Source organism: Corythoichthys intestinalis, chromosome 14 (assembly GCF_030265065.1).
Source record: "Corythoichthys intestinalis isolate RoL2023-P3 chromosome 14, ASM3026506v1, whole genome shotgun sequence".
Classification (NCBI taxonomy): domain Eukaryota; kingdom Metazoa; phylum Chordata; class Actinopteri; order Syngnathiformes; family Syngnathidae; genus Corythoichthys; species Corythoichthys intestinalis.
This window is the reverse complement of record NC_080408.1, coordinates 29,811,220-29,836,179: the sequence shown is the minus strand read 5'-3', so window position 1 is coordinate 29,836,179 and position 24,960 is coordinate 29,811,220. Positions and strand designations below refer to the sequence as shown.

The 24,960-nt window shown below is 38.5% G+C and overlaps 1 protein-coding gene across 1 annotated transcript; it reads left to right on the top strand.

Annotated features, from left to right (window-relative positions):
- The first annotated feature begins 2,202 nt into the window (after positions 1-2,202).
- On the top strand, positions 2,203-24,071 carry LOC130929351 (arylsulfatase I-like). The gene is made up of 11 exons (XM_057856446.1): positions 2,203-3,451; positions 8,862-9,043; positions 11,485-11,624; positions 11,687-11,836; positions 11,911-11,985; positions 14,939-15,113; positions 16,031-16,267; positions 19,723-19,869; positions 22,037-22,172; positions 22,239-22,621; positions 22,896-24,071. Exons 2-11 carry the CDS (start codon positions 8,867-8,869, stop codon positions 23,319-23,321), a joined length of 2,046 nt encoding a protein of 681 aa, XP_057712429.1. The 5' UTR covers positions 2,203-3,451; positions 8,862-8,866; the 3' UTR covers positions 23,322-24,071.
- The last annotated feature ends 889 nt before the right edge of the window (positions 24,072-24,960 follow it).

Here is a 24,960-nt window from a genome sequence, read left to right as displayed (position 1 = left end):
TAATGGCTTAACTATCCAAGAATGCAAAAGATAAACATTTGTCTTAAGACCATTCAAATTGACTGTCTAAATAAAGAAATGAAATATAAATGAAAAAAAACTTGTTAGTTAGGGAATAACAAAAAATGAATTAAATAGAGCCTTCCTTCAGGTAAAACATGCTGCTTTTATCCACAAGCACAGCCAAACTCAACAAAAAATGACAGCTCCTTTGGGCTGCTTTGAGACCACATAAATAAAATAAAAATGAAATTAGGGAGAAGGGGGTAAACCTCGGTTTAGTAAATTTCTCATAGTTAAATTAACATTCAGAGTAGAAAACACATACAGGAGGACACTTCTCTCTAAGCAGCTTCCTACTCGAGTTTTGCAGGTTAAAAAATTCAGTTTAATATTATGCTAACTCTGATGCAGGTCGGACTTTCAGTAACAAGATTAGTGGTGTGTTCCCCACGTCCACAGCAATTCATCAGCCAATCAAACGTGCGTTTGAGAGGGGATAACAATGGACTGGTATCTGAAGTCATTTTTTATTGCAAATAAGATTGCTTAAAAGTTTGTGGGGACAATTTGAGCATCCTAAAAAAATGGTAGTATTATGTCTCTCCGATTCCAGACTTTGGGGGACCTGCAGAAACAGTGGACTGAGTCTGGAGTACACACATCCAGAGCCACCGTGCACAGGCGTGTGCTGGAAATGGCAGAAGCGCCTGACCTGGGCTACAGAAAAGCAGCACTGGACTGTTGCTCAGTAGTCCAAAGTACTTTTTTCAGATGAAAGCAAATTTTGCATGCCAAGGACCCACAGTCAGTGATGGTCTGGGGTGCCATGTCAGCTGCTGGTGTTGGTCTACTGCAGAGGTGTCCAAACTTTTTGGAAAGAGGGGCAGATTTGGTGTGGTAAAAATTTGGGGGGCCGACCTTGGCTGACGTCCTTTACGGAGAACGGTATATTTAAGCAAATTTTAGCAAGCCATTCTGTGTGTCACATTTGCTTTGTTATTATTTTTAATTAATAATTTCAACAATCTCGCAACTAGCCTTTGTGGCGTTCTCCTTTGACTCTCGGGCTCTTGAAAAATACTGCTGCTGTAAAATTAAACTAGCTTCAAGTTGCTTTAATTTCTCGCTACGCATCTTCCCTGTAATCTTGTTGTACATGTCAGCGTGTCTTGTTTGGTAATATCGCCTCACGTTAAACTCTTTAAAAACAGCAACTGTCTCTTTGCAAATGAGGCAGACACAGTTGTTGCGTATTTAATGAAGAAATAGTCCAATTTTCACCTATCCTTGAAGGGTTGGCCGTCAACTTTCTTTTTTTTGTTGATTGTCGCCATTTTAGAAAATTGGGAGTAAAGGGTCACACGGGGTAATGTTGCTTAGAGTGCTGCTGCCTATTAGAGGGTAAATGAGGAGCAGCATTTAGTGTGTAAGCTACTTCATATGCTGGTTGCAGTACTGCTGAACAATTTATTAAGTCTGTGTGCGGGCCAGACGTTATTGATTTTATGACAGAGGCTGGGGGCCGGATGAAATTTGACCACGGGCCGCATTTGGCCCCCGGGCCGGATTTTGGACATGTCTGATCTACTGTGTTGTATCAAGGGCAGGGTCAATGCAGCTAGCTATCAGGAGATTTTGGAGCACTTCATGCTTCCATGTGCTGAAAAGCTTCATGGAGATGAAGATTTCATTTTTCAGCATGACATGGTACCTGCTCAGAGTGCCAAAACCACAAGTAAATGGTTTACTGAACATTGTATTACTCTGCTTAATTGGCCTGCCAACTCTCCTGACCTGAACCCCATAGAGAATCTGTGGGATATTGTGAAGAGGAAGTTGAGTGACACCAGACCCAACACTGTGGATGAACTTAAGGCTGCTATCGAAGCATCCTGCATGGGCCTCCAAAACACATCAGTGGTGCCACAGGCTGATTGCCTCCATGCCACGCCGCAATGAAGCAGTAATTTTTGCAAAAGGATTCCCGACCAAGTATTGAGTGCATAACTGATATAATTAATTGATGGTAGCCTTTTTTTGTATTAAAAAACACTTTTTTTTGGTATTGGTCGGGTGAAATAATTTTTGAGATAGGGATTTTTGGGTTTTCTTGACTTTTTTTTTTTTTTTTTTTTTGCCAAAATCATCAATATTAAAACAATAAAAGGCTTGACCTACTTCAGTTGTGTGTAATGAATCTAAAATATATGAAAGTCTAATGTTTATCAGTACATTACAGAAAATAATGAAATTTATCACAATATGCAAATTTTTTGAGAAGGACTAGTATTATAGTTGTGTGTACATATGAACTATTTCCCTAAATGGATTGGATAATATAGTCATTCATTAATTTAGCTTATTAAAAAATGGTTAACTTGTGTAAACTTATGTAAATAATACACTATTGTAATATTATGCAGTATTATGATATTATTATAATATCATATAATCATAAATAGGCCTATTTGTAAAATTAACAGCATTTTCCCCTACTTGTAAATCCAGGAATTGTATCACTATGTATGGAGGCTGCACGTTTTTTGTCCATAACACATACAGTACTTGCAGTCTCTACAGCAATATTTGTGTTTACTGACACTATTAAAAGTGTATTACTCCTGGTTTATGTTCTGCCTCACCGTCTCCACTGTAAACATGTTTGCTTTTTGTGCGTCTAAAATTAATGATGCAGTCCTCCAGTTGTTTTTGAATGCACATTTGGTTTCAGTTAGATGGAACGGCCTTCTTTATAACACGAGAGCATGATCCATTATTTATCTCCTTGCAGATGGCCTATTTTCTCATTTCCCTTTGAACGCGTGCCTAGCAATTACTCGCGCTGTGACCAAAATGAATGTAAATTCCACACGTGGAATATTCTAATGTCTGGTAAACGTTCTGAATTAGTCCATATAGGCGAATGTTAGACCGTGAAAAGAAGGTTTTGAGCGTCACTTTCGACTCAAATTTCCGCCCTGCAAAGAAAACACACAGGCAGATGCGGCGGATGTCGTCTGGTGTATTTTTCAAAATAAAATCAAAAGTTTGCCGTGGTTTTGTCAGATGCCGCCGCAACGGTTGTTAGACAGAAATGTGATATAAATGTTTTATACCAAATACAGTCAAGGTGTTATGTATCAAACTTAACATAAAATGTTAAGGATGATTCCTGTTTGTTGTTCTAGCAATTTTACTCTCAGAATTTGAGATTTTTTGTGACGTTTTCAGCTTTGATGACCTCCGAGAACTCTTATTTCGGTAGATAGAAGCGGAAGTCTCGTGGGACAACTACGTTGAACTTGACAAGTGTGGATTTTTCCCCTCTCGGAGATTTTTTTTCCAGTGGGAGTGTGAAGAAAGTTCTCTTGGAAACTTGAAGACATGCGGCAACGTCCGAGGCGAGCAAGACCAAGAATGAATTAAATCTCAGTGAAACCCCATCGAGGTAATGTTCATTCATTAATTGAGTAATTCTTCATTGATTGATTGACAGCTGCCAACAAGCTGCATCAGACCAATGGTGCGTGTTTATGATGTTTTTTTTTTTTTGTCTTTTCTTTACCTCATTGAATACCACTGACAGCTATAGGCGTCAAATCCATTTAAACTGGAAGGAAAGATAAACTTTCAATGCCATTGACTACTATGGACGTCCATTTCATTTGCACCGGGAGGGCTGACACAGTGATCGGTTCAAATGGATTGGACTGCTCGTGACGTCAATGGCAGCCAGTGAGTTATCTGGACTTCTTTTCCAATGTGGCATGGAAGAAGTGAATATAAGGCCAGTGCACCCATGGGCAACATGATTAAGACCAGTCGCCGCACAGAACTTACACATCCAGAAACTCATGACATCATGGCTTTTCCCTGAAGCCAGATGAAATAAAGTCGCTCATTAAACGGGCGTGTTTCAAACAAGGATTTAAACAGCTCAGCATGCTTCATTGACATTTTGAACAGGTTAAAAGATTCATATGAGAACATGAAAATCAAACAGCTGAAATGCTTGGCATCAATAGAATCGGCAGGGCAGATGCTCCTGCCTTCGCTTTTATCGAATGGAAAAACAAGTGCAAGCACTGATAAGAACATATGAAAACGGCATAATGTATAAAAAAAGAAAAAAACTGCATCATGTCAGTATTTTTCCCCTGAAAAGAACGTGATATGTGAAACCACGACTATTTCATAATAATCAGAGGAATCGACAACTATCGTAATGATCGTTAAAACACTGAGACTTTAGTTTACTGTAATTTTCGGACTATAATGCAGACCTGGCTATAAGCCGCCACCCACCAAATTTGACACAAAAACGACATTTGTTCATTGATAAGCCGCACTGGACTATAAACCGCAGCTGTCCTCAGTGTAGAGGTTAGATTGGGCCTAAAAAATCCAGCACGCCCCGACCTGGCCCGCGAGTATTAAAGCCCGACCCGGCCCGAGGCCAATCAATTAACTTGGTTTGCAGGCCCGAGCCTGAAAAAAAAACAGAAATTTTATGTTTTATTTGTAGGCGCGAGCCCGAAAAAAAAAAAAAAAAAAAAAACTTATTGGCCCGAATATAAGACAGTGTTTTTTGCATTGAAACAAGACTGAAAAAGTGAGTCGTCTTATATTCGGGGTCTAGACATTATACCCATTCACAACGCTAGATGGCGCCAGATATCAATTAAGCGAATGCTGAACTTGGAGTTAAGTTCTGTCATGATAGATCTCAGCTACTAGTTCAACCAGTTTGCATTATTTTATTGCAATGTTTTTCCTTATTCAGATTTGTTTCAAGACTACAGTTACAGTTAGACCTCACTTTGATGGTTAATGCAGTTATTGCAATTTTGTTGTTTTATCACAATAGATTGGTTTATTTTAGGGCTATCAAACGATTAAAATTTTTAATCGAGTTAATTACAGCTTAAAAATTAATTAATCGTTATTAATCGCAATTAATCGCAATTCAAACCATCTATAAAATATGCCATATTTTTCTGTAAATTATATATGTATTCTGTAAAATAATTTGTTGGAATGGAAAGATAAGACACAAGATGGATATATACATTCAACATACGGTACATAAGCACTGTAGTGGGCATTTCACTCTACTGTCATTTAAATCTGTCTATGCTGTCCTCACTCCGAAGCGTCTACTTTTTCCAAAGCTAGACAGCTAGTGAACGACGCCTTAATAATCAGACTTCTTCCTTTTTCATCTGATTTATTAATAAAATGGCCTCAAACCTCTGTCCTCTTTAGACCGTAGTGAAACTACAAAAAAAAGTACACAAGCATTGCATTAGCAACAACGTTAGCTTAGCACGCTATACAGGTTCACTAAACATAAACAAAACGCATCTCATACAAAAAATATAACATTTCACTTACTAACATAATATGTACATTCTTTACAACAACCATACTTACGGACAAATCTTGTCCAAGGATCATATAAGCACAACATTACAACGTAGGCGTCAGCCCGAGACGTCGTGCAGCCATAATGAACTGGCAAGAAAGCAATAAACCATGTCGCAAAGCGACCACAAGAGTTCGCTGTTAGACAGCACAAAAAAACTTGCTGTAAAACTTACCAAGAGGCAGAATACTGTCTGAGCGGGACATGTGCGTTAATTGTGTCAAATATTTTAACGTGATTAATTTAAAAAATTAATTACCGCGCGTTAACGCGATAATTTTGACAGCCCTAGTTTATTTACATTTAAAAATACAGAAGCCATTCATTTATGGATGTGATTGCACTTTAGTTTATGGTACATATTTAAATGTTCATATTTCAATGTAAAGCCTGTCTATGTCGTGAATTCACCCAGTTAAACAAGACTATAAGATGCATATTCAATAAACATTTACTGTATATCTTTTATATTTGTGTGTCTGTTCTATTAGGCGGATAGTGGATTTGACATTTCTTTTAATCTCTTCGAGTTTTCTCAAGTTTTCTCAATGTTTAAATAGTCTACATATTTTTCCGATCATTATAAATGCATTTACACAACGAAATAACGGTGGAAATGTTTTTAAATATACTTGTCGTATGCGAGCAAAGCGCCACATTCATTTACATTCAGCGAAACAGACAAAGTTTTCTGTATAGCATCTTCAACAATCAATTTGAAGCCTTTCCATACCCCACTACTACCGCGGTGCATCTTTGCCTTTTCAATTCCCCCATCTTTAATTTGTTTTTCACTTGTTGCTGCTTCATATCCTTAGTTTAACATCCATACATCGTTTTAGTATAAATATGTGAATATATATTTACTTTTAAAAAAGTTTGCGAAAGAGAAGTGCGGCCTGACCCGAACGTAAATAATTGACATTTTGGGCCCGACCCGGCCCGAAATTCGGGTCAAGTCGTGTTCGGGCTCAAGGGATAAGCTCTACCTCAGTGTATTAATGGATATTTACCCCAAAAGATATGAACCAGTAACACCTTATTTGACAGCAGCATCATTAGCCTGTCATAAGACCAAATGAACCACCATGAAGCTTTGAGCCAACTTTGTTTACCTGTAAAGCTTCATTTGGTCATCACTGCACCCTTGAGGGAGACAGTCAACCTCTGCTGCCACATCCTGTCAATGCTGCTGTCGTCCAACATGCCTCCTAGCATGCATTGCAGACCTACAGATGTAAATAACAATCAAAATTCATGTTTTATGCTAATTATTTCTTCAGTTACTGCTCCAGATGTTTCATTAATTGCTAGTTATGGTATTTGGCAACACTTTAATTAACAGTGGTGCCGTAAGACTGTCATAAGAACATTATAATTATGACATGAGCATGAACAAATGCTGATGACAGATATCATTCTGTGTCATCCGGCAAATTATCTCACGTTTGAATGGATGTAAAAGATCCAAGCGGGGCACAAATGGAATTAGTGACACAATTTGCCAAATGACACTTAATGACATCTGTCATATGCATTCATTAATGCCCATATTAGTGTCATGTCAAAACTATGACGGTCTTAATGGCAGTCTTATGATGCCGCTGTCAAATAAAGTGTTAACTATTAACCCAATAAATCAACAAATGGGCCGCAGTGGACTATAAGCCGCAGGATTCAAAATGAGGGAAAAAAGTAGCATTTTATAGTCCGAAAATTACGGAACTTCAAACTTTCCGAATCATTGCAATTTCATTCTCTCAACAGTAATTCTCTGAATATCCGCATTCCTCAATGAAAACAGAATGATTATAACTTGGTTGCAAACATCTGTTATTATTTTGTAAAACAATGATCAACATTTTGTGCAATTTTCTGACACGTCTCAAATCAACAACAGAGTATAAAGGCCAAATGAAGAAAGAGAAGAACTGGGACTATGAGAAAAAAGTCATAATATTAAGAGAATAAAGTAATCCGATGTAATAATACGAGATTAACGTCGTAATATTACGTGAAAACAAGATATATATGAGATTAAAGTATTGAAATACCATAGTTTACGTAATATTACAAGAAAAAAGTGGTAGTTACGCAACTAAAATTATGAGGTAAAAAATTGTAATGTTACATAAATTTACATATTATTACGAGATTAAAATCGTTATATTACAAATCTTTACGTAATCTATGTATGGATGCAATGCGGCTAAATTAGCTGCTTTGTACTTTACGTACCGCTGAACCGCCTCCTTTAAACTCGTAAGGCTGCGTACAACTTTTTTCTCGTAATAATTTTACCTTAATCTAGTAATATTCCAACTTTATTCTCGCAGTCCTATTTTTTTCCCCTTTGTTTGGCCGTAGGCCTTCACTGTATAAACCAAACTCATAAATGAATTACTTTGTGCATTTTCTGCCAGTCATTCAGCGTGTCACTTTTTTTTTCACTAAAAATGCAAACATAATCAATTTCATCTAGGCCTGCAGCTATTGCTTATTTTAGTAGTCGATTAATCTTTCAACTAGTTAGTTCGAATAATCGAGTAATCGGACTGTGAAGATTTAATGCATTGCAGATGAATTTTAGGAGACAAACAAAGGCTTGCTAAGATTGCACTTTCAAAAGAGCATTAAATTTGAATACAAATTGTTTCTTCAAAATATGCAGAATTGCACTTTCAATAAAAAAATAAAATACCTAAGCTTAGCCTTAAACGGTATTTTTAAAAAATGTAAGTACAGCAAAAGAACAATTAGTGAACTTGCATAGCAAAAGTCCGCTAGTTTGAATGCTATAAAATGCTATTTTTTTTTAACAATGCTCTAAACAAATTGTTTAAACACATATTCCGACAAAAAGCAGCTAAATATACCCATAAACTAAATTACAAATGCATAAAGAAACATATTAGCTTAGACAAAAACTTAACTTACGATGGTCTTAACAGGGGGTCAGCTAGAATAAGCCAGATCCACCCAGCTCAATAAAACTAAATGCAAACACTTTCAAAACAAACCATTACAACGCCACTCAAATGAATATTTGAAGCAGCAAAATTTGATTCGAACTTTTTTTTTTAATCGAATTACTCACGTTTATCAATTAATCGTTGAAGCACTAATTTCATCTGTAATTGTTTCTTTTGACTTTTTTTTCCGACTGAACATTTTTTCGGAAGGATTTTTTTTTTTTTCTCCAAAAAATTCTGCTTTATTTGTAGGGATATGTACATTTTTAAGGCTCATGCATATGCATTCGTGGACTTTTTTAACATTCTCCGCTTCTTCATATAAATGTAAAATGTTAACCCAACAGGTAACATCCCTTCCTATGTAGATTTTTCTTTTGGAAAAAGTCTCCAAAAAGTTAAAAGTCGGACTGCTGTCTTATTGTTGATGGCTTCAAAGAATCTTTGTGTTGCTATCGTAGGAAGGATGCGTGCGGTGGCTGCCACGACGCTGGTCCTGACGCTTTGTTTAGTCCGACCCGACCTTAACGATGGAGACGTCAGTAACGATGTCTCCGAAGATGATTTCGGGAACGATAAAGCGGCGGTGACTAAGGGCAGAAGGAAGCAGCCTCACATCATCTTTATCCTCATCGATGATCAGGTGCGTCGATTTGTTGAACTCTGACCTGTCAGCGCCACCTGGGAAAAATACACTCAACAATACACTAATAACTAAAGATGTCCCGGTCGATCGGGTCCGATCACGTAATTTTCAAAGTATCGGAATCGGCAAAAAAATATCAGAAATGACTTTTTTAAAATATATATATATATTTTAATTAAATTGTTTTCTAATTGTATTTAACGTTACAGACAAAATGTCTTACACTCATCCAGAGTTTTTAGTTTTGGCTTAAAGTAGGGCTATGAAATTAATCGCGTTAACAGCGGTAATTAATTTTTTAAAAATCAATCACGTTAAAATATTTAACGCAATTAACGCATGCGCTGCACGACCTACTCACGCATTGTCGCGTTCAATCTATAATGGCACCGTTTTACCAACATATAGAGCTGAAAGGCATTGTAAGATGAGTAGTGAATTTTGGCAGTCTTTGGAGCATTTTTTTAATTGGCTAAAGCCTTACAATCCCTCTCTCAACAATTAGAAATATCGTGGGAAGCAATGTGGAGAAGCAAGGTAGTAGTTGATCTTTTTCTTAACACCCTATGTTATTTCCCAACGCAGAGAAGATATATCAATTGGTGCCACTACCAGTGTTGTTAATAACGGCGTTAGAATATAATGGCGTTACTAACGGCGTTATTTTTTTTTTGCAATGAGTAATCTAATTAATTACTTTTCTCATCTTGGCAACGCTGTTACCGTTACTGAGGCGGGAAAGGCGTGCGTTACTATGCGTTACTAAGTTGGTTGAATAAAAAAAGTCTGAGAGAAACGGACTCACGGTGACGAGAAAACAGAGCAGGAGTGGGGAAGACGCCGTTGCAACCGCGATGCTAGGTGGCTCCAATAATACCTGACTAGCCATAGCCGACAAACTACGCCCACATGACACTGCAAATGACAGACACAGCTGCATTGGCAACATGTTTTAAGGACTACATGCGTTAGTAAACGGCCGCCATCTTAAAGCAGTAAACCTCTAAGGAAGGCTCTGATGTAGAGGTCCTTCCTAGCGAACCTAAGTAACTTTTTTAGATTTAAAAAAAAAAAAAAAAAAAAATGCTCCTAAATCGGCAAAATCTTAACTTAAATCTATCTTTAAATGATGAAACAGTTTTAAAACTTACACATGTTTAAATTAGACAGAAGGGAACTAATGCAATAACAGGAGCAATTTTAACAACTTTAACGGTTGATTCACAACTTTAAATGACTTCCACACATAGCAAAGGGTACTATCTAGTTATCGCAATACCCTTGTGTCTAGTTAAGTGGAGGGTAAAGATTTGGGCTTGGGCCAATTGTCCCCCAAACCCTTTAAACTTCACATTGCGTAACCTGTTTTTTGTAACCTGTTTTTTTTTTTTTGAGAAAAAAAAAAAGAAAATCATCACTAGTTACTTTGCCAAGTAACTAATTACTCTTACATTCAGGTAACTGAGTTACTAACACAATTACTTTTTGGGAGAAGTAATTTGTAACTGTAATTAATTACTTTTTTAAAGTAAAATTAACAACACTGGCCACTACGCACAGTGATGGTTGCACTTCCCATCATGCATTTGGGCAGAACAGTTAAATGCCTGCAGTATCATTTACTGAAAGCTCAACAAATACACTAGATGGCAATATTTAGTCACAATATACAAAGCCACATTTATCCTTTAAGGATTACAAGTCTTTCTATCCATGGATCCCTCTCACAGAAAGAATGTTAATAATGTAAATGCCATCTTGAGGATTTATTGTCATAATAAACAAATACAGTACTTATGTACTGTATGTTGAATGTATATATTCTTCCGAGTTTTATTAATTTTTTTCTTAACGCATTGCCAAAATTTATATGATCGGGAAAAATTATCGGGAATGATTGGAACTGAATCGGGAGCAAAAAAAAAAAGCAATCGGATGGGGAAATATCGGGATCGGCAGATACTCAAACTAAAACGATCGGGATCGGATCGGGAGCAAAAAAACATGGTCAGACCAACCCTACTAAAAACAAATTTTTTTTTTTTAGTTTCCTTAAACCCCAAACAATAACTATTTTAAAAAAGTAGGAAAGTGTTATGGAGGCAAAAACTACACGTAAAGAATCGTAATATAAATGTATTAATAATAATAAAAAATGTTTTGAGGGAGGACTATTGGCTATTCCACTTTACTTTCCATTTGGAACGTTACAAAATTAAACACCAATTTCTACTTCTTTCCAGAACTTAACTGAATCTTCCCAAAAAATATTTTTGATTTTGTTCTGATAAAAAAAAAAACAACAACTAACAATTAAATAAATAAATAAATAAATCTGAACTTTTTGAAAAAAAAAAAAAAAATTCTTGAAAAATTGAGCTGTTCCAAAAATAATGCTGCTGTAGACAAAAGTTTGCTTTTTTGGGGGCGGGGTCTAGGGCTTCAACGACATCGGTTACCACAACCCGAACATCAAGACACCCACGTTGGACAAGTTGGCGGCAGAGGGCGTCAAGCTGGAGAACTACTACGTCCAGCCCATCTGCACGCCCTCGCGCAGCCAGCTCCTCACTGGCAGGTACTAGCGCTTCACTCGCACCCCACTGGCGCGGTCCAACCTGGCCAGGTCGTTTGTTTAAGGTACCAGATCCACACGGGCCTGCAGCACTCAATCATCCGGCCCAGCCAGCCCAGCTGCCTTCCGGCGCACATGGACACGCTTCCCCAGAGGCTGCAACAGGCCGGCTACGCCACGCACATGGTGGGCAAATGGCACCTCGGATTTTACACGTGAGTAATGCACCCTTTCCCTATCTTTGGTTGCTGTGGACAGTGTTTGACTGCCACCTCTATTTTGTTTCCAGGAAGGCGTGCCTGCCGACCAGGAAAGGATTCGACTCCTTCTTCGGATCGTTGACGGGAAGTGTCGACTACTACAGGTTTTAATTTTCGATGAATTTTGGGCCATTTCTTGACCAATCGCTCTAAAAATATAAACTAGTTCTTTCTCTGCCCAAGATACACCCTCTCAGCAAGTTTGATGACATACACTGCTGGCCAAATGTCTTGGCACCCCTGCAATTCTGTAAGATAATGCTAAATTTCTCCCAGATAATGATTGCAATTACAAATGCTTTGGTAGTAATGCAGTGGGGCAAGTAAGTATTTAGTCAACCACCAATTGTGCAAGTTCTCCTACTTGAAAAGATTAGAGAGGCCTGTAATTGTAAACATTGGTAAACCTCAATTATGAGAGACAGAATTTGGAAAACAAACTGAAAATCACATTGTTTGATTTTTAAAGAATTTATTTCCAAATTAGAGTGGAAAATAAGTATTTGGTCACCTACAAGCAAGCAAGATTTCTGGCTGTCAAAGAGGTCTAACGTCTTCTAACGAGGTCTAACGAGGCTCCAATCATTACCTTTATTAATGGCACCTGTTTTAACTCATTATCGGTATAAAAGACACCTGTCCACAATCTCAGTCAGTCACACTCCAAACTCCACTATGGACCACAGAGCTGCCGAAGGACACCAGAGACAAAATTGTAGACCTGCACCAGGCTGGGAAGACTGAATCTGCAATAGGTAAAATGATTGGTGTAAAGAAAACAACTGTGGGAGCAATTATTAGAAAACTGAAGACATACAAGATAATCTCCCTCGATCTGGGGCTCCGTGCAAGATCTTGCCCCGTGGCGTCAAAATGATAACAAGAACGGTGAGCAAAAATCCCAGAACCACATGGGGGACCTAGCGAATGACCTAAAGAGAGCTGGGACCACAATAACAAAGGCTACTATCAGTAACACAATGCGCCGCCACGGACTCAAATCCTGCACTGCCAGACGTGTCCCCCTGCTGAAGAAAGTACACGTCCAGGCCCGTCTGCGGTTCGCTAGAGAGCTTTTGGATGATCCAGAAGAGGACTGGGAGAATGTGTAATGGTCAGATGAAACCAAAATAGAACGTTTTGGTAGAAACACAGGTTCTCGTGTTTGGAGGAGAAAGAATACTGAATTGCATCCGAAGAACACCATACCCACTGTGAAGCATGGGCGTGGAAACATCATGCTTTGGGGCCGTTTTTCTGTAAAGGGACCAGGACGACTGATCCGTGCAAAGGAAAGAATGAATGGGGCCATGTATCGAGAGATTTTGAGTGAAAATCTCCTTCCATCAGCAAGGCCATTGAAGATGAAACGTGGCTGGGACTTGCACAATTAGTGGTGGACTAAATACTTATTTGCCCCACTGTACCTTTTTTTTTATTTTGCTTGCAAGTAAAAAACACAAAAGAGAATGGAGAAAAAAAAATTATAATCCTTTTACACAAAACTCTAAAATGGGCAGGAGAAAAGTATTGGCACCCTTTGAAAAATCATGTGATGCTTCTCTAATTTGTGTAATTAACAGCACCTGTGACTTACCTCTGACACATAACAGGTGGTGGCAATAACTAAATCACACTTGCAGCCAATTAAAATGGATTAAAGTTGACTCAACCTCTGTCCTGTGTCCTTGTGTGTTCCACATTGAGAATGGAGAAAAGAAAGAAGCCCAAAGAACTGTCTGAGGACTTAAGAAGCAAAATTGTGAGGAAGCATGGACAATCTCAAGGCTACAAATCCATCTCCAAAGACCTGAATGTTCCTGTGTCTACCGTGCGCATTGTCATCAAAATTGACGATCGATTTCAACGAAAGATTGTGTGGATTGTGGATAAAGAACCTTGACTAACATCCAAACAAGTTCAAGCCCACGTCTGACCCAGAGACGTAAAAAAGCCAGGCTGGAGCTTGCCAAAACTTACCAGAGAAAGCCAAAAATGTTTTGGAAGAATGTTTTCTGGTCGGATGAGACAAAAGCAGAGCTTTTTGGCAAAAAGCATAAACATAGAGTTAACAGGAAAAAAAACGAGACCTTCAAAGAAAAGAACACTGTCCCCACAGTCAAACATGGCAGAGGTTCCCTGATGTTTGGGGGTTGCTTTGCTGCCTCTGGCAATGGACTGCTTGACCGTGTGCATGGCATTATGAAGTCTGAAGACTACCAACAAATTTTGCAGCATAATGTACGGCCCAGTGTGAGAAAGCTGGGTCTCCCTCAGAGGTCATGGGTTTTCCATCAGGACAATGACCCAAAACACACTTCAAAAGCACTACAAAATGGTTTGAGAGAAAGCACTGGAGACTTCTAAAGTGGCCAGCAGTGAGTCCAGACCTGAATCCCATAGAACACCTGTGGAGAGATCTGAAAATAGCAGTTTGGAGAAGGCACCCTTCAAACCTCAGAGACCTGGAGCAGTTGGCCAAAGAAGAAAGAATGGTCTAAAATTGCAGCAGAGCAATGTAAGAAACTCATTGTTGGATACCGGAAGTGGTTGTCCGGAGTCATTTTGTCTAAAGGTTGTGCTACCAAGTATTTGGCTGAGGGTGCCAATACTTTTGTCCGGCCCATTTTTTGGAGTTGTGTGATTTATATTTTTTTTCATTCCCTTTTGTGTTTTTTTATTGCAAGCAAAATAAATGAATATACTACCATCAAAGCATTTGTAATTGCAATCATTTTCTGGGAGAAATTGAACATTATCTGACAGAATTTCAGGGGTGCCAATACTTTTGGCCAGCAGTGTACAATTCATAGTCTCTGAGTAAAGACAGACATAGTACAAACAGACAGATTCTGGTGAATTATAGTATTATGATATTCTTATAAAAGTATGTCTATAAAAAACAAAACTTTTCTTTAAAACTGAAAACTGGTGACAAAATAACATTTGACGAGTTTTAGCAAAAAAAAATATGGCTTGTATTTTTGGACTATAAGTCGCACTGGTCATGTAATATGAGGTGTTCATGTCTCACCCGTGTTTTGTGGGTGCGCACAGTTACGGTTCGTGTGACGGTCCGGGTGTGTGCGGCTACGACCTTCACGCTAACGAAAGCGTGGCCTGGGGTCACCAGGGAAAATACTCCACGACGCTATTCACGCAGCGAGCGCGGAAAATTCTCCAGAGTCACGATCCCTCCCAGCGACCAATCTTTCTGCTCCTCTCCTTGCAGGTAACAACAAAAACAGCAATATGACATTCAAAAAGCTTTCCATCTTTGTGTAAAATTATCTTCGAAAATCAAATTTTTAAAAAACTGAAATAATTAAAACCCATCTTTTGAATGAACCATTTTCCCCCTTGAATTTAATTTTCAAAAATATTATTTGAAATCAATTGATTTGTTTAATATGTTTAAATATATGATTTAGGATTTTTTATAGAAATTAAAAAACAAGACTACTTTTATGTACAAACCTAATTCTAAGATCACAACTATTTTCATGCAACCTTATTAATTTGAAGAAAAAAAAAACTATTATTTTTTTTAAATTATCTCTCTCTGAAAGTGTTTATTCAGCAAATTAAAAAAAAAAAACACTTTATAATTTAAAGTAATACATCTTTATCTGCAAGTAATCAGAATATATTTTCCTATAAAATTACAACTTTATTGTAAATTTGACCCCTTTCTTTCCCCCCTGATTTTGCAGGATTACTGCTTTAGCTGATAATATTTAAACTCAAATATCTCATCACCATCTCATAAAAGATGAAAAATGTTTTTTTTTTCTAAATAAAACATGTTTTCGGAGAACTTATCTTATTCACAAATAAAATTAATAGAACTCATGCTTTTCCACAAAATTATCAGTTTTGTCACATAATATGACCCTTTTTTCCTCCCTCGAAACTTGATTTCCACTTTTTGAAGGATATTTTTTGTACTGAGAAATGTGATTTTCTATTAAAAAAATACTAAACTATAATCACAACTTTCTTCTCAGAAATGAACGTGTTCTTGTTAATAAACAATATGCATTATTTCAAAACGAAAATGCGATATTTTCCCCTTTGAAAAATAAGTTAAGCAAAGAAAACTATTTTCTAAAACATTTCACCAGGTTGATATCTGTCATTTTTGCACAGGCAGTGCACACGCCGCTTCAGCCGCCCAAGTCCTACATCTACCCATATCGCGATATGGCCGACGTGGCGCGCAGGAGGTTCGCCGCCATGGTGTCCACAGTGGACGAGGCGGTGCGCAACGTCACATATGCGCTGCGCAAGGCCGGCTTCTACCGCGACAGCGTCATAGTCTACTCCACCGACAACGGGGCGCAACCCTTCACCGGAGGGAGCAACTGGCCGCTCAGAGGACGAAAGGTGATGCTAACAACTACTGCTAACTTTGCCACCCAAAAGACCACTTCCTTTAATTCTCTTATTTTTACAAACAAATACAACTTCATTTGAAAATAAATAGGGGTGTGACAAAATATCGAAATGGTGATATATCGTGATACTTTGTATCCCAAAAGGTTATCGATATGCTCCTGGAAGAATCGAGATATCATTTTAAAGACCAAATGTGAAGTAATTTCATAAAATGCCAAATAGGGTCACAATTAAAGTAATTAAACATTGTCCAACAAATAAAGCATGAAAAATAATTTATATGTTGTATATTTGACAAAATAATCGCATTTCCGAAGTTCGAGTCTGAAAGGGGACGAACCCGAAGCGATACGTCACACCGAGAACAGCGATGGCAGCGCTCCATACGGCCGCCCTACAAAGCCCTTCAAACAATGATTCAAACAGCGATATACACTTAGCAATAGATCGAACGCAAGTGAGGAGAGCCAAGTTTTTGAAGAGTTGGAGGAAGAGGAGGCGGTTGGAATTTTATGTTGGACACAGAGGTTGCGCTAGACATTTTCGTTGTCTGTCATTTTGACTGACAGGGTCATAAAAGTCCGGTCATAGTCTATTTTTACCCGTCACTTAAATTTTTAAAATGATAATGATGACATATTCAATAGTATTTAGTTTTCATTCATTTTTAATTAATATTGTAACGCTTGCTTGGCGGCGAAAAATTAGACACGGAAGTCGCGGTATTTTTCTCCCTTTTTACTCTGCTTACCGCCAACAACTCCGCCCCCAAAGAAAAGGAGGCAACGATATAGACCCCAATTACCAACGTCACACAATGATCTTAATTGTGGTTGTCAGCCCAAAATCTTCTAAATATATATTAAATGCATCTTACCAGATATAAAAAGACTACTACATAGTCTGTGGTGATCGTTTGGTGCCCAGATTTCTTGTCGAATTACAGCAGTCCATCTCGCTCTCATCTTCGCGTCTCTCAGAATACAGTAGAACTTCAAGTCTCTCCGTCTATCTTCTCTGTTACAGCAACCAACCGCCACACACGCCTTCACCATTTTGATTATTAATATTAACGAGCAGAAAAACACGCCGTAATAGGAGGCATGTACGTAGCGGTAATGTATAAACATGACGGGCTGACACACAATATGGCGGCTCCGGTCAGGGGGGCGGAGTTGTGACGTCATGTGATTGGGTCTATACACAGGCGGCAATCTTGTCCATCAATTGGATGACGCGCTGGCACACCGGGTGCACCAATAAGAACCTCGCGTTGATGTGTCAATCACGATGCCGCCGCCAGACCCCGTGTCATTACCCGATCGTCACCCCGGTTACGCTACAATATTCTGACAGAATAGCCAACGACGTCATGCATGAAGAGAGACAATAGCTAATTAATATGCTAACTCGCCACCCTGTGGTCTGGGGTGTGAATTGCAACCTGTCAAATTGACTGACGGACTTCAGTTTTTTCCGTCGTTGACCGTTTTAAAAAAACGGTCAACGACGGAAAATTTCCGGTTAACGCGATCCCTGGTTGGACAGTACATTAATTAGCCATACGCTAATCAGGATGCAAACAATGTGCCCAGACTACCTGACATGGAGTGGAGACAAGATCCATCGAGATTACAAGATTGGTAAAATATAGGCTGTTATTATTTTTATGATTTGAAGCATATCAGGTAAATAAACCACCTACTATTCCCTGGGATAAAAGAAAAGTTTTGACGAATCCCCGATCATGTTGTGGAATGAACAGTGGAAGCTAGCGACGTTAGCTTTTGTTTACCTGACATGTTTCGGCGAACACTTCCGCCTTCGGACCCTCTGACGGAGGAAGTGTTCGCCGAAACATGTCAGGTAAATAAACCACCTACTATTGCCTGGGATAAAAGAAAGGTTTTGACGAACTTACAAGTGTAGGCAAAATGAACTAAATACAACTATGATCGGGGATTGCCACGAGTTAGCTTTCGGCTAACGTCGCTAGCTTCTACTGTTCATTCCATAACTCAATCGGGGTTTTGCCTCGAGTTACCTTTCGGCTAACGTCGCTACCTTCTACTGTTCATTCCACAACAGTTGCAGCTCTGCTTTGACAAAGTCATCAGTCATCTGTCCAAAAATTACACTTACTTTTTTGCAAATCCTTGATCATAAGCAGGCATCTTCAAAGTGTTTGTAGCAGAGAACACTACTCGATGATGGCCTGAAATTCATTCGCTTCGTGCGAACGAAAGATGTCCATTTACGTGCCCTGCTATCCTTACCGAGAAACAATGCAACAATACTGTTCTATGGCGGACTTCCCTCACAGTTCTCTGTGTGACGTAATTTCCGAAGATTTCCGAAGATTCTCGAAGAAAATCATTTTAGTTGTCAAGGGCGTTGCTATGGGTTACATAAAGAATCTGGAAGGGTTGCGTTAAAAAAAAAAAAAAATGACGAAAATATGCTTATAAATGTTTAGCCATTGATATTATTCAAAAAAATGGTTGGCCAAGGGAACCATCAATTTGCTACCAAAATCTTCCACATTCATAGTGTTTCAGTTAACCCTAAGACTGCCTTGACGGTGCTCGACACCAAATTCATTGGGGACTGGGAACGTTATAACAAAATAGCAGAGTGATCAAATTATTTTCTTCATTGTATAAAAGGGTTATTTTACTAGTATAGCAGTTTCAATGAAGTGAAAAGAAAATTCACAAATCATTTTTTTGGTTTGTTTTTGCACAGTTGCAAACAAATTATTTTTTAAATATTGTGTTTTCCATAAATTTGTATAATTGGTCATCCAATGTGATGAAATTAGCTATTTCGGTTGCATTTTTTTTTTTTTTTTTTTACATTTTTGCTGCCGTTGAACATTTTCTCTTTGTTCTGTTCTAACCCACCTGTGCCCAAATTACATCTGAAAACCGTGTCTCTAGGCCCAGGCGAGCAGCCGCACCTCTAGTCCTGTAATCCCTAAATTCTGCCCCTGCGTCAAGTCCAATTTGACAGGGGGGCTGGCAGACAATCCAATGAGTTAAAACCCGCCCTTTTTTTTTTTTTTTTTTTTACCCGATTCTGATCCTCAGAAAATGGTGACCGGGCCCAATTTTCGATGAAGTGATCGGATTGGGGCAATCCCTAAGCAAAATTGCATAATTAAAACGGCCTTTTTTGGGGGGAAAATGCTAAAACAAAATAGTTTTCCTTTTCCCTCCCCAAATAGTGTTACAAAAACAGGACTTGTTTAACAGCTAAAAAAAGAAATCTGATTTTGACAAGCTTGCTACTATTTATAAAGGAATTTCATCTACAAAAGAATAAGCATTTTTATGATAAATCAGATTTTGTCTTCACTGTGTGTGAAAAAGTCCCTAACGAGTGACGGTCACTTGTCATGGTAGTGCTCACCATTGGGGTTTTTTGCTGTTGTCATTGGGCAGGGTACGTACTGGGAGGGCGGTGTGCGCGGCGTGGCGTTCGTGCACAGCCCGTTATTGCGACGCAGGAGGCGCGTGTCCAAAGCGCTCGTTCACATCACCGATTGGTTCCCAACCTTGCTGTCGCTCGCCGGAGGAAACGTCAGCCAGGTAGCGCACAGACACCACCTAAAATAAAAACAAGCTTCAGAAAGAATACAGAACAACATTTAAGTGTAGTGTTGCACTAATAGTGTTTTTGGCTCCCGATACCTATTCCGCTATACTGGGGATCAGCAACCCGCGGCTCTAGAGCCGCAGGAGGCTCTTTAGTACTGGCCTAGAGGCATTCTGGAACTTTTTCTAAAATGTTTGAAAATGGAAAAAATGGGGGAGGGAAATATATATTAGGGCTGTCAAAATTATCGTGTTAACGGGCGTTAATTATTTTTTTAAATTAATCACGTTAAAATATTTGACGCAATTAACGCAGATGCCCTGCTCAGACACATTTAAATGACGGTACAGTGAAACGCTCACTTGTTAATTGTGTTTTATGGAGTTTTACCACCCTCTGCTGGCGCTTGGGTGCGACTGATTTTATAGGCTTCAGCACCCATGAGCATTGTGTAAGTAATTATTGACATCAACAATGGCGGGCTACTAGTTTATTTTTTGATTGAAAATGTTACAAATTTTCTTAAAACGAAAACATTAACAGGGGTTTTAATATAAAATTTCTATAACTTATACTAACATTTATCTTTTAAGAACTACAAGTCTTTCCATCCATGAATCGCTTTAACAATGTTAATAATGTTAATGCCATCTTGTTGATTTATTGTTATAATAAACAAATACAGTGCTTATGTACCGTATGTTGAATGTATATATCCATCTTGTGTCTTATCTTTCCATTCCAACAATAATTTACAGAAAAATATGGCATATTTTATAGACGGTTTGAATTGCGATTAATTACGATTAATTAATTTTAAGCTGTAATTAACTTGATTAAAAATTGTAATCGTTTGACAGCCCTAATATATATATATATTTTTTTAATATGGTTCCTGCAGAAGGACAAACATGACACAAACATTCTTGTAATTCATTAATTGTTGTCATTTATTGTAACATTAAACTTGAGGTGGCATCGTAGAACAGTGTAGTCACATGGTGCGTCATTCTCTATAGGATATAGAGAAGCCTTATATGAGCATTTATAAGGCTTATATAAGGCTTTTAATTTTTTGAGGCTCCAGACATATTTTTTGTTTCTTTGGTTCAATATGACTCTCTCAACATTTTGGGTTGCCAACACCTGTGGTACAAGATACTGTACCGATAAGATGTTTTTTTTTTTTGTTTTTTTTTTAACTTCCATTTAGTACTAAATGGTACTAGTACTGCATACTCATAAATGTAAACTAATTGATTTCATGGCTTGGTTAGACACTGCATTTTTTTGAAAACATCCAAAATGTTTTTTACTTACGTTTAGTACTAAATTACTGCATACTCATAAGTATAAAATAATTGATTTCATGGCTTGGTTGGAAACTGCATTTTTTTGAAAACATCCAAAATGTTTTTTACTTACATTTAGTATTAAATTACTGCATACTCATAAACATAAAATAATTGATTTCATGGCTTGGTTAGACACTGCTTAACAACCTTTCTTGCCTATCTTTTATTGGTGAAAATAGATGATTTAAAATTTTCTCAAAGGCCAAAATGTTTTTTGTTTTTTTTAAATGTTTGTTCTATTGAGTATCAGTTTAATACATTAGTTTAACTCGTGTGCTACTCATTTGTGCTTGCAGAAGACACAAGTTCTCTACCCTATTGTTTCCCTCCTAACATATCTGACTTCTAGATGCTCACGTCGATGTAGTGTTCATAAAACTTAAAATCTTGGCTGGTATTATTATTTGACACGTACATTTATCCAACCTTTAAAGTATAGGCCCATAAATAAAAAATATGACTGAAAGTTTTCTCATTACAAAATGTGACATGGCTTTCCTCAAAAAGGATAACCGATGAACATTATTAATGGAACTAAAATACATTTTGTTTAAATAAAAACTGCCAACTTATATCACCTTGAAAAAGTACATTTAAAAGTAAAACGAACAAGTGTATTTACTGATAACTATTCAACTTAATTCCCTTTTTATTATAAAACTTTTGATGTTCCCAAGTCCAAAAGCTCTAAATTGCTTTGTAATAAAACAGTTCTCTATAAAACTTCTATAAAACTGTTATTTTTGCTTTTAGTTGTGCTGCTGAGTGGTGATAAAGTTCTCTCATCTTTGTTTTTGTTGGGCAGAGCCAAGGTCTGGACGGCTTTGACGTTTGGGGCGCCATAAGCGAAGGCCGGGAGTCTCCCCGCCACGAGATCCTGCACAACATCGACCCCCTGCATAAAGCCCCCGAGCCCGCACAAACCTGGGACGTGCTGGAAAGTAGGACAAAGGTCAAAGGTTTTTCCACAAAGTAGTCTGGTGAAAATGTCAGTTTTGTCTTGACAGACAACTCGCTCATCGAGAAACCGAAGAAAAAGAGGAAGAAGAAGAAGCTACTTAAGCAGCGACCCAAGCAAAAGTCAGCTTTCAAATTGGCTAAAAGCTCAAACAAGTTGAACACGTACCTCAAAGCCCATCCGAACCGCCTCCACGCATCCCGCCCCAAGGCTAGAAGGACGGCGGTCCCGGAGCACAATCTGTCATGGGCCCCCACTAAGGTCCGCTCGCAACTGAAGTCCAAAAGGTCATCGTCGCTTGCCAACGCTGATTCTCCCCTCCCGGCGGGTGAGACACCCGTGTGGGACACGTCCGTCCAGGCGGCCATCAGAGTCGGGGACTGGAAACTGCTCACCGGGGACCCCGGACATGGAGAGTGGGTCCCCCCGCAGGTAACCTACTTGGGTCACAGTGCACAGTTATGGACACTCTTTTAAACTCATTGGCTACCACTGATGGCGCTAATATCCAACCAATTTTGACCGGGAGGGTTGGCAGTGAATAAAGTCACTGAAACAAGAGCATTCACTGCCAGTACTAATGAAATGGATGTATATCATTGTCAATGATAGCCAATGAGTTAAATACTATGAAATTATTTCATTTGCTCATTTGAAAAGGTTTTTTGTGGTGTAGATGTAAACACGCTATTTCTTTTCTCCTCAGGTCCTACCAACGTTGTTAGGCCGCTGGTGGAACCTGGAGCGAGCATTCCCGTCGCTGCAGCACGGCCGGGGTTCGGAGGTGGCCAAAAGTGTCTGGCTGTTCAACATCAGCGCTGACCCGTACGAGCGCCTCGACCTCTCCCAACAGCGGCCAGACGTGGTGCGCCGCCTCCTCGCCCGCCTGGCGTACTACAACCGCACCGCCGTGCCGGTCTACTTTCCACCCGACGACCCGCGCGCCCACCCCGACTGGCACGGCGGTGCCTGGGTGCCCTGGATGGACCAGGACAGGGACCAAGATAAGGTGTACAAGAAGGTCCATCAAGAGAAGAAGAAGAGTAAGGGGAAAAAAAACAAATGCCGACTGTGCAAGCTGAAGGCCTTCTTTCTGAAACTCAACACGGGCATCATTTCCAGTCGCATTTGAGATGCATCATAATGACAAACTTCAGCAGCGTTCACACTCCCACATCTGTAAAAAGTATTTTTTACAGTCACATTTGGAATCTCACTTGTAGTATGACTACAAAACTAACGACGTTTTCCCACAAAGGGAAAAAAAAAACTTTTAAAGTGGAACAATTGTGACTATTCACACAATTGTCTATTTTTTTGTAGAAAATATTCAGTGTTTTTTTCTTGAAAGGATACTGCCTTCCCCCGTAAAATAATTTATTTGATGCAAAATTGCTTGGTAACACTTTGACGGAGTCACAAGACTGTCGTAAGACCGTCATAATTATGACATGACACCGTCACGAGCATTAATGAATGCCTATGACATGTCATTAAGTGCCGTCCGGCAAATTATGTCACTTTTGAATGGATGCAAAAGATGCAGACTGGACATACCTTATTGGCCCGAATATAAGACGGTGTTTTTTGCATTGAAAAAGGACTGAAAAAGAGGGGGGTGTCATATATTCGCGGTCTAGACGTTATACCCATTCACGACGCTAGATGGCGACAGATATCATTGAAGCGATGTTCTGTCACGACAACTCTCAGCTACTCTACGCATTCATGACGCTAGATGGCGCCAGATATTATTGAAGCGATGTTCTGTCATGACAGATCTCAGCTACTCTCAAATTTAACCAGTTTGCATTGTTTTATTGCAATGTTTTTCCTTATTCAGATTTGTTTCAAGACTACAGTTACAGTTCGACTTCACTTTGATGGTTAATGCAGTTATTGCAATTTTGTTGTTTTATCACAACAGATTGGTTTATTTAATTTCAAAAACCAGTAGCCATTCATTTACGAATGTGATTGCACTTTAGTTTACATATTTAAATGTTCAGATATTAAGATTTGAATGAGGCAAAATAACATGCTTTTTCTCTCAAATATATCGTTATAATCATTTTTTTCGGATGTACTGTAATTATTTTCTGGATAAAAATTAATTTGGTGTTCAAAAGGTCTTTTTTCAAACTTGAGTCTTGAAAAAGAGGGGGTCGTCTTATAATCAGGGCTGTCTTATATTCGGGCCAATATGGTAAATGGCGTTAGATGTCATTGTCATCCGGCAAGTTGTGTCACTGTCATAAGCATTCATTAATACTCGTGACAGTGTCGTTTCATAATTATGACTGTCTTCTGACAATCTTATGGTGCCACAGTCAAAAGAGATATTAATAATTGTTTTAATAAAGTTTAACTTACGACCCATAACTTTATTTGGCAAGTGACTTTTTGGTCACAAAAACAACACTTTTTAAATGATTAAACATTATAAAATATAATTACTACAATAAATTAGTAAAATTAAAATGAATAAGAGACAAATACGATGGTTACGCCCCCAAGTATTTAATTGACAGCGATAGATGTCAAATTCTTAATCTGGGAGGACTTTCCATGAATGCTCATCTATCTGTGCCATTGACGGCGCTATATGTCCAATCCATTTTGGCTGGGAGGGGCAAATTACAATGGCAGTCAACGATTTCAATAAGTGCCCTGCAAAGGTTTTATATCTATGTATATATATGAAAAAAAAAATCCTAATATGTGCATGAATAGGTTAAAGATCATTGCATTTGCTGCGAAACAGAGCAGTT

What these genes read in the sequence shown, in the direction of transcription:
- LOC130929351 (XM_057856446.1), top strand. Translation starts at nt 8,867, where the DNA reads ATGCGTGCGGTGGCTGCCACGACGCTGGTCCTGACGCTTTGTTTAGTC. An exon ending in TTATCCTCATCGATGATCAG is followed by an intron (nt 9,044 to 11,484) that starts GTGCGTCGATTT and finishes GGCGGGGTCTAG; the next exon opens with GGCTTCAACGACATCGGTTA. An exon ending in TTCTGCTCCTCTCCTTGCAG is followed by an intron (nt 15,114 to 16,030) that starts GTAACAACAAAA and finishes ATTTTTGCACAG; the next exon opens with GCAGTGCACACGCCGCTTCA.